Raw genomic sequence first — 16333 nt, 5'->3', positions numbered from 1 at the left:
CAGTACATATAAAATCTTTGGCTTTGCATTCTATTGGTAAATTGGAAATCCTTTTGAAAGAATGCATCCAGGAGAAAATACATGCAGTCGGTGTGTCTTAGCACTGTATTTGAGTGATTGGGTAACACTTTTATAACCACACGCACCGGTGAAAAACTTGTCAATAGGAGGCAAAAAGCTGCTGGGCCTGGAGGTGGGCCATGCACATCCAAACCCCTGGCAGGAGTCAGTAGTATTCACACATCTGCACAACAACTTACTGAAACAGGCTCCACGTGAGTCCAAAATCAGTATGGAAATGAGAGCCATGTGTAAAGGCAGAACATTTCCATTCAGCACAGACCCAGCACTGTAACCAGAGCTTGAAGACATGCCATTCAAATAACTATACATGCATTGTGGGCCTTGCAGTTTGATGGTCCATGTGCAAAAGAAAATACAACTCTTCCTACTGTTTAGAGATGACATATACCTATCCAGAAAGAAGACAGAGATGCACCTATCAAAATGTATGAACTCCATGAATGACACACAAACAAATTAGTGTGATGCCATCCAGATATAATACTAACTACTGCCTTGTCATATAGAGAGCACAATAAAAGAGGAGGAAGATAAAGGCAACATGCAGTCCAAAGATGAGACAGTAGACATGAGCACATATTCACTACAGCATCCATGACCACACCACATGGAAAATATACTTCACCCCTAGTTAAAAGTGTGAAGGGTAGGCCAGAATCACCACAATGACGATCACCGCTTCAAGGACACAAACGCCACTGATGTTATGTTTCCAGCATCAGAGGCAAATGAGGATGCCGAGGGCTGTCATCAAGGCATGGGCCATGAGGCTAGAATGTGGTATAGTGAATCAGAGAGATACACCATCCATAAGGTTCTTCGTGTTTAAGTGGGATCTATGCTACCTGTGCAGCATCATTAGTTGCTGGCTAAACGTAAGAGAGATGAAGCAAGGAGAGGACCATCAAAGAGGGCTTTCTGGTGGTCCCAGAAAGACACCAGCCACTAGCCACACAAGACCTCTAATCAAGACACTTTGCTTGGTGATGTGAAAGTGATAAATATTCACTATAATCCGATTTCCACACATATTTATTTCTGCGCGCCATATGTTTTATCAGTAAAACTGGATGTTTGTGCAAATTTAGTGGCCATTTCAATGGAAAAGTTGCTGTCTGTAAATAACAGTGCGTTACAAAACCAGTGCTCCGAAATGCACACTAGGCTACATACTGCACCCTAACCGCTCTCCTGCCGAACAGGCGTGGCAAATTTGCTCTACTTTTTTTTGTATGACGTTTAAGTCTTTCACAATCCTGATGACTTCAGTGATGCAACAATAATGGCAGCAACCCCATTCTGAAGATTGCTCCAGCACCACTGCAATGGTGGTGCTGCAAAACGTTCATGAAGCAGACACAGACTGCTGACAGCACTCCTGTAGCATCCACAGAAGTGGCAGTTAGATTGGGGGCGAGGGGCTGACGTGATCCCATATCTCATGAATATTAATTTGCTTTGGGCTGCAAAGGGGCTAAATGAGGGCTTGGGCCCCCTTGAAGTTTTGGGGACCCACTGCGCTGCAGGGACCTGTGTTACGCCCCTGGCAGTAAGGAGAGCGTGAAGGTGCTATTGCTGAATCAGGAGCAGAGAGGATAGGAGTACACAAGGACAAAAAAATACAGAAGAAGTAAGAAAAACAGAAAAAATATGTAATAAATGACATTTGTTTAATGTGTTGAATTTACTCTCAGTTTAATAATGAAGGAGTAGTATTTAGGACCGGTTAATATTTTTTTTCCATTATATATGCGATTCTTAAATAAACAGAAAGGAGTTGGTTAAAATTCTACCTCATATTAAAAATGGTGTTGGTTATTCTTTTTTGTATGAACTTCCCTTTCCTGCTCTTAGGCATTCTTGTACCTCTGTGTGTATGATGGGAGCAAAGAGGAAGCTTTCATCCTCAAAGTCATCATTGTCTGGGCCTATTTGTAGGCCACTTGTGTGGTCGGGTAATACAAGGCAGAGCACAGACAGTGGTTTTACAGCAGATCTAAAGCACTTATAGTAATGCTCCCCAACTTTTGTGAAGACACTAGAATCAGTATTGCAGGAAGACTCTACCACAGAACGTGTTTTTTGTGTACAAGGTTGCACCTCTCCATTAGTGACTGTAGATGCAGGTATGGTGTCAGGCACAATTGGAGATTGGCATACACACAGTCACCTACAAGTTAAATTCTTTCATTAGACATGTATTTTATCTCTTAATGCATCATATTAAGAGGTTGCAGCATGATCAATTACCTATTAATCACCAATCTATGAGCTCTTCTCTTGCCGCGGCAGTCTCGCCAATCATATTGCAGTCTCAAGACCACCACAACCCCGCCAGGGAATGGCAGTTGTCTGGTGACTGCGACAGGGCAATGGTGGTCCGACTGACCACCAACACTGCGCTGCGTGAGTCTGGTGGTCCGTGGACTGCCAGACTTGTAATCAAGCCCTATGTCCGTGATTGCCTTCCTTAAAGGAAAAGGGTTTGCACTAAAAATAGAAATGTTTTCTTTTTATTCTGTTGTTTGTTTTGAGTGTTGGCAGTGGATCTGTGAACCACTACTTACTCCTGAACATTTTTCTTTTTAATTCAAAAAGAACACCTAACCTGAATTAAATAGCTCACTGGAAAAGATGGGTTTCAAGCATTTTGTAACCTTTACTACCAAGATAAGTTTCTTTATCACAGTGGAAATTCATTCCATCACTGAAATTCAATGGCCTGGAACATCTATCTTTCTAATGCCTCCCTCTTAAAACTATAAGAGTAAAGCCACTCGTTATCCTTCATACTTAAGTTATGACTAGGAATACTAGGCTTCAGTTTGCTATTATAGCGATCTTAGCCCACAATGGAAGGTTTTATGAATCATCACTAGGGCCTAGAACATCTTACTGCCTGCAATAAGATGTCATCACAGCCTTCAGATAGTTGAGCAGATGTGTTCCTCACCACTAGAGTGCTCCAAGGGAGATAGTTCCTACACAGATCTGAGCTGTAAAAATCAACAACTCCTTTTACCTACAACAGTTGGAAGTAGTACTGGAGAAATATTTTAATTACAAGGTCTGTAAATTGAAAAACTGAAGAAAAATGTAAATAATAATTGGAAAACAAACAATTCAGCACATTTTCCTAAAAACAGCATAAGCAGTAGTAATAATTGCAAGACCAAAAGAGAAGATCTTTAGTACCTGTAACCTAAAAACAATACATTTTTCAGACCTTATTTGAAAGAGACAACAAATAACTAAAGTTTCTACGAGCATGGTATCACTACAATCTCCATCCCATTACAACCTCAAAATATCCGTTATAATACAAGTATCCCTCACATGTGCCGTACACTAAAAGCAAAGTACACACTAACCTGTTTCTAATGTCAGTTAACAAATACATCTCCAAACAATAATTTACATTTAACATTACTAAAACAAACTTTAGCCAAGCTAATTAATTTAAACACATATAAAATTAAAGTTTCCTTACCTGATTCAATGAAATAGGATCCTGGCACCACATCTCTCGATGTCCACTGCACAATTACATAAATAAAAAGCTTAAAACAAAATATTAAAATCTCTGTGACGTATATAAAAGTTTTAAAAATACAAACAATATTTAATAATAAGTACCTCAACTGTATTTTGAATAATTCAGTGACAAAAGAAAATATGTTAATGTTTTTTCTATTCATACTGGAGTTAATTTTGATGTTTAAAATATATATTTTTTTTTTGTAGCGAGGATTGAATTACTTTTTACCTTTCTGACTTCAGTCCCACAAACATTGGACAAAGTGCATAAATGGCAATGGCGCATTAAACCATTATAACTCCAGGTCACAAACATTGGGCAGAGTGTGAAAACGAGGTGATAAAGTGCTACGTTAACACGTTAACTCCTGTTTCACATGCATTGGGGGACGTACAAGCATTGTTTTGGGTGGGGGGAGTTAAACTTTTCTATTCTAAGAACTGTCCCACAAAAATGAGGAAAGTCCATAAAAGAGGAGGGAGGGGGCAATTCACTATTCTAATTCCAGCTCCACTGACACTGTAGAACTTGCAAAAATTGAGGAGATCAAATTTACTATTCTAATTCCTGTCATCCATACATTAGGGTTAATGGCAAAGATTTGGGAAAGGGGTTACAATATGCAAGTCTGACATCAGTCCCACAAACATTGGAAAACATGCCTAATTTGGGAAGGGGTCAGATACTATTTTAACATCAATCCCACAGACATTGAGAAAAAAACAAATTTTGTGGCTGGAGACATGAAAACAAATTCTCTTAAATCATAAGCCAAATACAATTTTCAAAACATTTTGCAGCACAGATAATAGTTTTTCACACAAAATCAGAAGCACAAAATGTTTATCAAAATACTTTTTAAAACCAAAACCTAAAAACAAAAGTTTGAATAAGGAATGTAAAAACATTATGTTGATAAAAAATGTGATTAAAAAATTAAAAGTAACAAAACACAGCAATTACATTTGAAACCTCACACAAAATACAATTACTCCAGCAGTAAAACACTACCCACAGAATCCTCAATCGAGCACCAAACAGCTGGTAATCAAAGAATATGCCCCAAGATAAATTAATCACAGTACCTAAAACATAACTAAATTAATTTAATGAAATAAAAAAAGAATACAAAATTACATATTACGTAAGAGAGAATTACAACATTTACGCCCACCCCAGTTATGTTTTGTTGAACCTTTGCGAAATTCAGTGGGAAGTTACACAACGCTTTGCAAACAATCTATTTTGATCTCACCCTGATTATAGAGATGTAACTCAGCTATCCCTAAATTACCTCTACCTTTTCAAAATATCAGTACTAGATTGTCCAGTGACCTAGACACACCAAATATTTAGCATCATTAGATAAGGTGAGCTCATTAAAATGCAATTGATACTCCATCTACAAATTGCCATTACACTAACAGTATTTTAACTGTTTTTGTTTCAGGTTTGCAAGGATTGAGGGGTATCCAAGGTCCCCCAGGAAAGGCTGGGCCTCAAGGAAACCCCGGTTCCAGAGGTGCAGCAGGCCAGAAAGGAGACCTTGGGCTACCTGGGCAAAAGGGAGAGAAAGGGGATTTCACTAGTTTAGGTAAGTGTCCTCCAATTATAAAGCACAGCATCAACATGTGGAATGGTTGTGTCCTAGAGATAGGTGTGAAATTGTACGCAATGAAAGGTCAAAGTGGTTGTGTTCTCATCAGGGTTATGTTTGTACTACTACAACCAAGTATAATCGATGTGGAATAGTTGCTTCTTAATCAAGGATGGATGTTCAATTGTAGTTTAGAAAGGTTGTATTTTCTTTTGGGATACTGTGTAGTACATTGGTTATGATTGCTTGTGGACAGTTTTAAGCATATACAGTGGAATATCACAACGTAATTTAGTTATGTATTGAGCAAACACAGTTTGGTGGAAACGGGAGGCATATCCAACCCACGTAGAACATTTTTGATGGATGCTAGCTATTCATGATAACTGCCTCTCATGAGGAGGCCTGGCAAGGTACTGTACAAGCACTGTGCAGTGGGAGAGCATTTTATGAATGAATAAATGAAATCATTAATTTAAACTTATTTGTTATTTACCTAGTTGCATGTATTTTAATTGCTTTCTATAGTGGTTTCTTTTGACCAGAAGCCACTTTGCAGCACTTCTGGTTTGACATCTATTCAGTTGTTTTTTTCAGCTAATTACCAGCAAGTTTTCAGAAGTAGGCAGACAACGGAGATGAGGGTGTTTTTGTCTCTGTAAGCTGTTCTGCAAAGGTGGATTTACAGACTTTCAGGGTGTCGGAAGTTATCTCCCTTAGAAGGGGAAATGTCCCAAGTGGAATTAGGGTAGTTGTAGAATGTTTCTGTGAGGAAGTTTAGACTCACAACTCTTTTGAAGACTGTACATTTTGGTTGATTCCTCTGATCTAGTCAGAGCTTGTTCCACAGGGGCACCAAATCATTTGCCTGTGTTGGTCTTCCAGCTAATTATATTTCCTTTTCTTAATGTTATGTTCTTTTTCGGTATGTAGTGTGGTGTCAACTGCTGCTTCTTTCACTGCACACATAGAGCAAGCAGACGCAAATAAAATCTGACTACAATAGGGTTTTTGTGCATCATGATTTTAAAAAGTAGACTGAGTAACAGTCTGTGCTATATCTGGAAAGGAAATCACTGTATATAGAACAGAAACCACTGACAGGAATTAAAGTCCATATAGCATACATGAAGACTTTAGGCCTAATTTATAATTTGGTGGACAGAACATTGTTCCGCCAGGAGAATGGAGCAAATTACTCCAACTCCATGGCAGAGGGATCGCCCGCCAAATTTATAGATGATCCCCAAGCAAGCCGTAATTTATAATGCATTGGCAGGATCCATTGCGACATCGGAGAAATTATAGTGGTGATCAAGTAGGTCCTTCTGTAGCTAAACATATAGTCCCCTACATCTAAATTGGACAGGCGGATCATTATGTTGAGGGTAGGTATCATCTGTCACCGTTGCGATGGAGTATACATACCACCAACATTTAAACTAGTTAGCCGAAGACCTGAGCACACAAACATGTGCAAGATTTCCAATTTCATTAATTATTTCAAAACATATATGGGCAATCTTGGCCGTCTTTATTTTTGTTTCTTTATTTAGCCAACACGTATTTCGTTGTGCAAGGATTATCACATGACTTCTTCAGGGCTTCTTGGTTTATTGGCTATTCAAAATATTCAACCTGGCTTCTTGTTCTACTTTCGTACCGGTGCAGTTCCAGTTTGGGGGTCGATTCCGATCCTGGATTTTTTTTTCCCGTACGAATCGTATCCGTATTTTTTTTACATACGAATTGTACATCTCCCGTACAAACGGCGAAGTACGATTCGTACGTGGAAACTACATACGAATCGCCTCAGGAACAGTCTACGAGACGTCCCCGGACAGTTTTACTTACAACTCGTAAAACTGAAGTCCGAGCGCGCAAGTACGATCCGTACCGCCCGTCCGTAAACACAAACGCATGGAAAAGGCCCCGTACGGAGCGAACTTTGTACGACCCCTACCCCGAGTACACTTGCGCCCGGGGTACGAGTCATACGGCCCCCCCAGCCTCCCACCCCTCCCACGTACATCCGCACCGTACCCCCCACCCCCCATATGTACGGACCGTACCCCAGGCATACCCCAATCCTCGCCTATGTACGGTCCGTACATACGCGAGGATTGGGTACGCCTGGGGTACGGTCCGTACATACGCGGGTGGGGGGTACGCCTGGGGTACGGTGCGGACATACGCGGGTGGGGGGTACGCCTGGGGTACGGTGCGGACATACGCGGGTGGGGGGTATGCCTGGGGTACGGTCCGTACATACGCGGGTGGGGGTACGCCTGGGGTACGGTGCGGACATACGTGGGTGGGGGGTACACCTGGGGTACGGTGCGGACATACGTGGGTGGGGGGTACGCCTGGGGTACGGTCCGTACATACGCGGGTGGGGGGTATGCCTGGGGTACGGTGCGGACATACGCGGGTGGGGGTATGCCTGGGGTATGGTGCGGACATACGCGGGTGGGGGTACACCTGGGGTATGGTCCATACATACGCGGGTGGGTGGTACGCCTGGGGTAAAGTGCGGACATACGCGGGTGGGGGTTACGCCTGGGGTATGGTGCTGACATACGCGGGTGGGGGGTACGGTCCGTACATATGGGGGTGGGGGGTACGGTCCATACGTACAGGGGGTGGAGGGTACAGTCCGTACATATGCCATGTTGGGGTACGCACCTTACATGATGACACGTACGATGTGGGTGATGGCGTGTACGTCACGTAGCGGGCCCCCTTTTCCTCGTGCATTGCAGCGTACTTAGCTTTTCCGGCACTTTTTGGCTCCCGTAAAAATATAGCCGTGCGGAGTGCTGTAGGTACGAATTGTACTTGCTGGTTAGTAAAACGCTGCCTGACTCGGTGCGGACGTCGCGTACGCGCTGTCCAGGGTCAGAATTGTATGTATTTTTTTGCCGTATGGTGTTTTTTATGATTCATACGTAAATGGTATTTCTGTACGAATCGTACTTGCTGGTTTGTACGCTGGAATTCCCGGGTACGAGTCGTACGGAGAAAATGCTCCGTACGACCATTCGTACCTGGGTTTTACAGGAGCGGAATAGGCACCTTGGTCTTATAGTCCTTATTTGTCGTTTGTCCGTCTTGATCATTTTAACTACATTTGCGCGATGTACCATATCAGGTGATACACATTTCTGCAGGCAATTATTCGTTTAATCCGACCGTCGTTTTATATTCTGTAAAGCGGAACATTTATAATAGGCTCTTAGGGCCTTTATTTTTTATTTTTTTAAATCCTGAAATGTGATTGTAAATAAAAAATTAATTCTCCCCTTGCCATGGGGTCTCCCATGACCTGGGAATCATTATTACCCTGTGACAGCCCTGCACCAAACTGCAAAATGCATTGGCAGGAACCGTCGTGATGGTGGTTCCTGTCAATTCAGTATTAATGATCGGCTGCTTGGCGGTCATTTATACATTTTGTCGGTGATCCCTCTCCCATGGGGACAGAGTAATGGCAGATTTCCTTTGAACAAATGCTATATTCCTTTAAAAGTAGGCCATTGTTCTATGACAGACTCCTGATCCAGGCATTATAGTTAAAGAAATGTCTCAAACTTAGAGCTCTAATCAAAGAAGAACGTGAGAGTATAGCAGGATGAGATTATTTCTTTTATACAATTATTTTGGGTGCAGTGAAGTTGTTTGGAGCACTTCATGGTGCAACGACATTACAGCAGTGTCCGAGAAGAACCCCTAGCTGATCTCCATGCTTTGCTCACCATAAGTGCTCTAGAGAAAGATATTTTCAACTTCTTTCTTTCCTGGATTTGTCCATAGCCAATTTCACCAAATGACTGACTTTTCTTTGATACACAAGCTATTGGAGAGGATTGCAACAGGTTATCAAAAAAGTTAATTCGATGTCTGGTAAAACTTTCAAGCCTTTATGACTAGAGGGGAAGAGGTTACCTTCATGCATCAAACACATGCTTTTCCTGGAAGGTACTTAATGTTTGCATTAGAAACTTCCTTGTTTTTTAAGTATTGCTGGAGATGTTTCCACATTATTCATATTCAGTCCGTCATGAAATTGACCTGCTATAATTGAAAGGGAATTTTTGTCAATAAAATGCTCAGCGAGGGATTAAAGGAGCTCTGCGCCCAGAGTAAGTTCTGGCTGTACTCATATAGCTGTCACATTTCATTGGATATTCTCTCAGGTACATTGGTGTGTTTCCTAAGATGACCCAGTCAGAAATGTTGCCTAAATAGACAGCACTAAAGAAGTAATCGTGACTATATTAAAATGCATTCGTGAAAGTTTATCCTGCAATTCACTGCCTGCTGTCACGGGTTTTCTGGAATGGACATGGGTGCCTGCAATGAGCATTTGCAAACAAAAGGGCATATCATCAAGGCGATGCGATAAAATTATCGCCGCTTTAGCGTTAATTTTATTGCCCTATCAGCATGGACACGCTAACGCGTGAATCCATGCCTTAGCGCCTGTTTCCTGAACGCCCAGCTTTGCATCTCTAATGAGATGCAAAGTGGGCGTTCCTCCCCAAAATAACTGGAGAAATGTCGCTAACCGACATTTCTCCAATTATCAATGGGCACGCTAGCAAGCATAGCGATAAAAAAAGTAGCGTTAACCGCGGTTATCTCTACTTTCCTTACGCCTGCTTTTAGTTTGACTTAGCCATGATATCCAATGGAAGGTGGATATCATGGTTAAGTCTGCCCTGCCCTATCAACAACGTAGCTCCAAACGTTGTGCGATTATCGCTGGAATCCCAACGATAATTGCACATTTGGCAGCTAACTCGGTTATTTTTATCGCTCTGGAGATAAGCGTCGCTGATAGCGCGCTATCTCTGTGATAAAAACAAGCGATAGCCGGCGATAATTATCCTAGCGCTTAGCGATAATTATCGCCGGTTGTTGATTATATGCCCCAAAGCTTGCTGTGGTTATCTCCTAACCCACAGTGAGAAAAAAAAGTCACAAACACCTCATACTGAAAAAGCATATTATGACATGGAGCTCCAAGTGAAAATGCATGTTATTATGACAATAGGTTCTTTAAAGGATCTTCCACAGAAAGTCTAGAAAACCTTTAGATGACTTAATAAATACCTATGGAATCTGCTCAATGTGACATGTCAGCCTGGTAGAAAATCTGCAAAAATAACAGAGTCTAAAGAGAACGCTACCCATAATAAGGGCAAAAGTTCAGGAAAAGTTATCCCATAGGAAATCACTTCTGCCTATATAACAAATTACAAATTGATTTTACTACTTTTACTTGCAGATGCTACCTATCATGCTTAGCAATAGATGTGGTCAATCAAACCTCAAAATAGCACTAGTTAATTTACTGTTGAAAAAATATACATGAGGATCATTAGGACCATTCATATTTTATGCCAATCTGCAACTCTGCTTTATACAACTCAAAGCTCCTTGAACATGGGCTAAGAGGATAGTTGAAATCACTCACTAATAATCTATTAGATGAACTACAAAGGTGACTACAGACATCATGGATGACTTAGGTGGGTGGGAATGTGACTGTGGTATCAGAGCACAGATCTCACTGTATCTAATAGCTGCTTCCAATGTTTATAATGGCATCTCTGATGTTGGCTTTCGCTACCTAGCTTGTTCAGTATTGCCCACTTGGTTAGCTTGGTTGACTTGAATTCTTCATGGAGGAGCCAGACCTCTAGCCATATCCACATTTAATCTTGTATGATAACACCAGACGGTGGGATTTGCTGGGAGCATTACTGTGACCTCTGCTATTTAGCTTCTATATGCACCTTTAATGGAGCATATGTGAAACATCTAGTATTCTTTGTTACTACTACAAAGATGATTTGTAGGTGATATTTAAAAATCTCACCTATATAATTAAGGATCAAGGCCAGACTTTCGGCCTGTTTCCTTTTACTTCACAAATTGACAGTATTAAATTAGTTGAAACATAAGGCTTTTGAAACCGAATTCATGGTGGTTGGGTATTTCCAGGTATCTGGCCAGCAGAGATTTTGTTAGTAGACTTAGGACCTTCTCGTGTATCAGTGCTGAAAGTGAAGAACGTTGGAGTCTGGAAGGACTCCAGACTTAGTTGTATGTCAGTTGCATATCAGAATATTGAGTTCAAATATATTGTCATAATAAATAATACTAGATATCAAAATATCCTGAGTCTGAAGGTAACTATATGTAGATATCCAGAGCCTTGTTATGCTTAACTCCACATCTTTGAGCATTGAAAATATATATATAGTTTACTAGGTAGTTATAGTTAGGACCATGTTTCCATAGATAAGTGTTTTTTTACTTGCCTATATCTTTGTTTGATGAATCTTCACGAAATTTTCCCCAAAAGCTGTGCAAGTACTTCTTGTAGTGCTTGGTAAGTTTTGATGCAATCCATCAAGCAGGGGCCGAGAAAAAGGGGCTGAAAATAAGTATATTTCCCATCTTAATGCCCTTTGGAGCTTTAGACACAATTGCAGCCTGAATCGCTGGACAGAATTGCACCAATTTTGGCAGAAAGCTAGCTTTTGGCACACAGATTGTGCTTTTTGTTATTTGGATATCTGTGGCCACAGCTAATATGTGAATAATAATGAGCTCGTGTGGAAAAATGCAGAGCTCTGATTGGCTGCCAACAATTCAACCAGGAAGGGTTGGTTGCCATCTTTGGACTCTGCTTCAGACGAGCCCCACAACAAAGTGGGGGGAAAAAGAAAAAGGGGCAGGGTAGGAATACCCTGATCCCCAGGCCTTGGGGTTCCCATGGAACTCCGCCATGTACTAAAAACATTTTTTTTAATCCACAGCAATTTTAGCAAAATATTTGCAAATATAAACGAGCACTGCTTCCGCGCCTGTTTTCATTGTAGTCCCAGGGTGGGCCAGGTCCTGGGGGCATGCAGGGTTTATTAAAAAAAATAGAGGGAGGCACACAGACCCCCCCCCGCGCCCCAGGAACCATTACCTCCCCAGGGATTAAAATAAAATGCTTAGCGGGCCGCACAGACGTTCCGAGACCCGGGGACCAGCCCCTCCTCTGGGCTAAATTAATTATGGTGTGGAGGGTCATGCGGACCCCCCTCCTGTCTCCCATAGAGGGTCACCTCCCATGGCTTTCTTGTTTTTTAAAGAAGGAGGGGGGGCACGCGGCCCCTCCTCCCAGGCCATTCTCTGCCCGAGGACCACCACCTCCCCGGACCAGGCCTGTGGAAGTTCAAGGAAGGGGCTCCCCTCCAGAAGCTAATATTGACCCTGGGGATCGCCATTCCCCCCAGGACTGGCGCCTGCTATGTCCTGGGGTGCACACCCAAGGACAAAGTTGTTTGCTGTGACAGCTCCTTGTATATAATATGGCGTTGTTGCCGGTAAACTGTACAGTCGAGAAAGGCACGAGCCGAAACACGTCCTGTTTCCTTGAACCCGGTGAAATAAAAAACGTGTTTGTCACCATCCATGAGTGTGGCATCTTCCATTCTCTGAGAGTATGAGCTTGATTGATTCCGTGGACCCACCACCCCGTCTTTGACTGCACCCGCCCCTGAGTGCTCACGTACGTCCATGGTGGACCTGAGCCTGGATATATAAATATATATGACAACGTGATTGTACGCCAATCAGACAAAGGCGGGAATATTGTCCTGTGTATGTAGAAGAAGCACTAACCCATTTGAATGACCGATCATGTTATAAAAGGATTGATTGGAAAGTGGTCAAAACAGCATGGAGTGATTTTTTCACCAAATTATTATCATGAAAAAGTGCAGGGCTGCTCAGTGTTGATGAATTTAAATTTTTAAAAGTGAACCATCCAGTCATCCCGGTTTTCTATCTAATTCCAAAAATCCACAAGGATGCAACCAAACCCCCTGGTAGGCCAATTATTTCGGCTAGAAGCAGCATCATGGAGAAAACGTCACTATATATTGACTACTTTTTACAAGAACATGTGAAGCGGTTGCCTTCCTATTTACAGGAAATGAGGGACTTCCTGAGGAAAATTGAGAACATAGAATGGCAGGAGGACTACTTACTGATCACTCTTGACGTAACTGCCCTGTATACCAGTATACATCATCGAGACGGGATAAAGGCAGTTGAACATTTTCTGAGAACTCAACCACTTTGTATGATGAATCACAGTAAAATGATTCTGGAAATTATTTCCATCTGTTTAAACAATAACTACTTCTTGTTTCAGAACTTAATCTTTCAACAGATGAGAGGCGTGGCAATGGGGGCTTCCTTTTCCCCAAGCTATGCTTGTTTAAATATGGGCATGTGGGAAGAACAAGTCCTCAATACCCGATTCATGAAAGTCATGTCTGAGAATATTATCGTTCGGTATCGTTAGATTGACGATTTATTCTTAATCTGGAAGGGTTGAGAACCAGCGGCAGTGAATTTTATTCAGGAAATTAATGTTAACCAACTGAATTTACAATTCACAGCCCAGATAAGTCAGAAATCCGTCAACTTCCTAGACGTAGAAGTCTTTATTCTGAATGGTAGTCTTGAGACCAAACTGCATCGCAAAGCAACAGCCGGGTACACGGTGCTTCATGCCACCAGCCACCATCCCGAACATCTCATCCGCAGTATACCCTACGGTGAGACGCTGCGCATCAGGCGAATTTGCAGTTTAGATGACGATTGTTGGTCAGCCCAAGGCGAAAGCAAAATGAGATTTTAAGCAAGGGGTTACACATCAGCAGTGATTGACAAGGCAAATTTGAAAACCAGAGCCATACCTAGACCTAAAGCCTTGTGCCACAGTGCTGATACCAAGATAGACAACACTCTCCCCACAACCTCAACAGACCCACCGAGACTAATAATAACATTTAGTCGCCAACAGGGAGTCCTACACAACATTTTCAAGAAAAGCTGGGCACTTATACAGAATGACCAGGTGATAGGTGACTTAATGACAGATGCCCCTAATATCACCTTTCGGAAAGCTCGCTCCATGAGTGACATGCTTGTGAAAAGCAGTCCAGAAATTGGCACTAAGAGTAACTGGCTGCAAACCACTAAAGGGTTTATCATATGTTCCACCTGCAAAGCCTGTAAACTAGGAAAAAGTACCACGACATACAGGTCCCCGTTTTCTGAAGTTCCCCAAAAAATAACTAAGAAGATAACCTGCAACACTGATTTTGTAGTGTATGTGCTGGAGTGTACGTGTGGCCTGCAATATATTGGTAGCACCAAGTTGCAGACTCACAAACGTATACTCCAGCACATGAGGGCCATCAGCAACCAAGATGCTTCTTACCCAGTAGCTAGGCATTTTAAAGATATTCATGACAGTAGCTTGGAACATCTCAGCTACTTCGTCATTCATACCATCCCACCGCTTAGACGTGGGGGGATCGGGAAGCACTACTGAGGAAACTAGAGACACAATACATTCTCGAGCTTGATTCTAAGACACCGAATGGACTGAATTCAAGCAAAGATTTTTTTACGTGTCTGTGAGTCAGGTCTCAATGCAGTTTACTGTAACAGCTTCAGTGCATATACCATTAAAACCAGTCAAACTAGATGTCATGCCTTCTCGAGACATGTACAGAATATTTTGTTATCAAGTAATTTTATCAATACAATATTTTTAATTTTAGCACGAGCACTTTTTCAGGCAACAGTCATAGGATTCACACACTGAGAACAATAAAATATGAAAATTAATGATGACGTTATGGAAATCAACCCATCTTAAGATGAGATTTTAGACATTTATGTTGTAATAAATTTCTAAGGGTTCCTGATTTCTTGATCACTATATTTATTCTTTAAAGAGGATAATTTTAGGATTTTTCTATCATTTTTTAACATTTATGATGATATTAAATAAATGTTTTAGCAGAATTTTAGGCAAATAGTATACAGAGGGTTTAATCGATGTATGACCTTTCTGAACAATGTTCCTTCAGTAGTTCAATGATTTAATGAACATGATACAATTTTTTGTCCTAATCATGCCTAGATTACCTTTAAGCTGATCGTTCCCCTTTTTTCTTTTTTTTGTTGTTGTTTTTTTTTGTAACCCTGGGTGGCCTAGGCTATATAGCAATATATCAAAGTAGCATATATGCAAGCAAATTCTTCCAAGAGGTCAACCACATTTACATCTAGGTACCATTGGGACAATTATTCGAATAAGGAATACCATGGTAAATGATTTAGGTACAACACACAGTGACACAGGCAAACCCTAACCCGGTCTAGTATGATTTATTTCTTATGGTACCATACACCCATTAGGGTTTTATTAGATATCTCTGTACACAGGTCCCATTGGCAAAATGGACGAAATCTAGACACTACCTGTCTTTTTAGGCAGTGATTTACCTCCATGTCACACGGGTTAGTAGTTTTATTTAATTAATGTCTGCCATTGCTGTATAACTCATATTGATTATACAGTTGAACATATTGTTGCTGCTATTTTTCCGAAGTCAATTATACACTAAACGCATTGGTGCTCAAAAATTGTGGATACATAACATGTAAGATTTTAGCTTAATGATGTTTTTACCAGATCTGATTTTTTAAGGCAGAGGCCGTAAATACACAGACCCATATTTATATATTTTTATGCAGTTATAGATTTGTTAGATATTTTATCGGTTTGCTCCCTTTAACCTGGATGTATTCCTCACAAGAAATTTGTTTACAGCCATTTATGCAAACATGCTACGAATATGGGCCATCATAAGTTCATAAATGTTCAGTACTTTTTGCATTAGGCAGTTACATGTATGGTACAACATTATGTTGTGTGATGTTTTCTATGTCTGTTGGCCTTTCCGGGCACGTGATATTGCACTGGCACTTTAAAAATCAGGCTTCCCCTAACAGCGTCATGTGATCAAGGTCTCGAGTGGGCCGAAACGCGTCATGCGTAGGTGCGTTACTGTTGGACTGAATAAAGTATTGCACTAATTGATGGGTCCGTGTTCGTCTTTGCATGAGGATTAAGCGATTATATACATATACATGAGAGAGAGAGAGAGAGAGAGAGAGAGAGAGAGAAAGAGAGAGAGAGAGAGAGAGAGAGAGAGAGAGAGAGAGAGATGTACTCAACAAAA

General features: G+C 41.3%; 1 protein-coding gene across 1 annotated transcript in view; it reads left to right on the top strand.

Annotated features, from left to right (window-relative positions):
• The window catches only part of LOC146867373 (pulmonary surfactant-associated protein D-like), a 71601-nt gene that overhangs the window by 35587 nt on the left and 19681 nt on the right, over positions 1-16333 (top strand). The window contains exon 3 of the mRNA XM_085604672.1: positions 5073-5216. Within this exon, the coding sequence (XP_085460798.1) occupies positions 5073-5216 (144 nt within the window). The remainder of the gene's footprint in view (positions 1-5072; positions 5217-16333) is intronic.

This window comes from Triturus cristatus, chromosome 1_2 (genome assembly GCF_964204655.1).
Source record: "Triturus cristatus chromosome 1_2, aTriCri1.1, whole genome shotgun sequence".
In the NCBI taxonomy this organism is placed as follows: Eukaryota; Metazoa; Chordata; class Amphibia; order Caudata; family Salamandridae; genus Triturus; species Triturus cristatus.
This window is presented reverse-complemented; position numbering and strand designations above follow the sequence as displayed.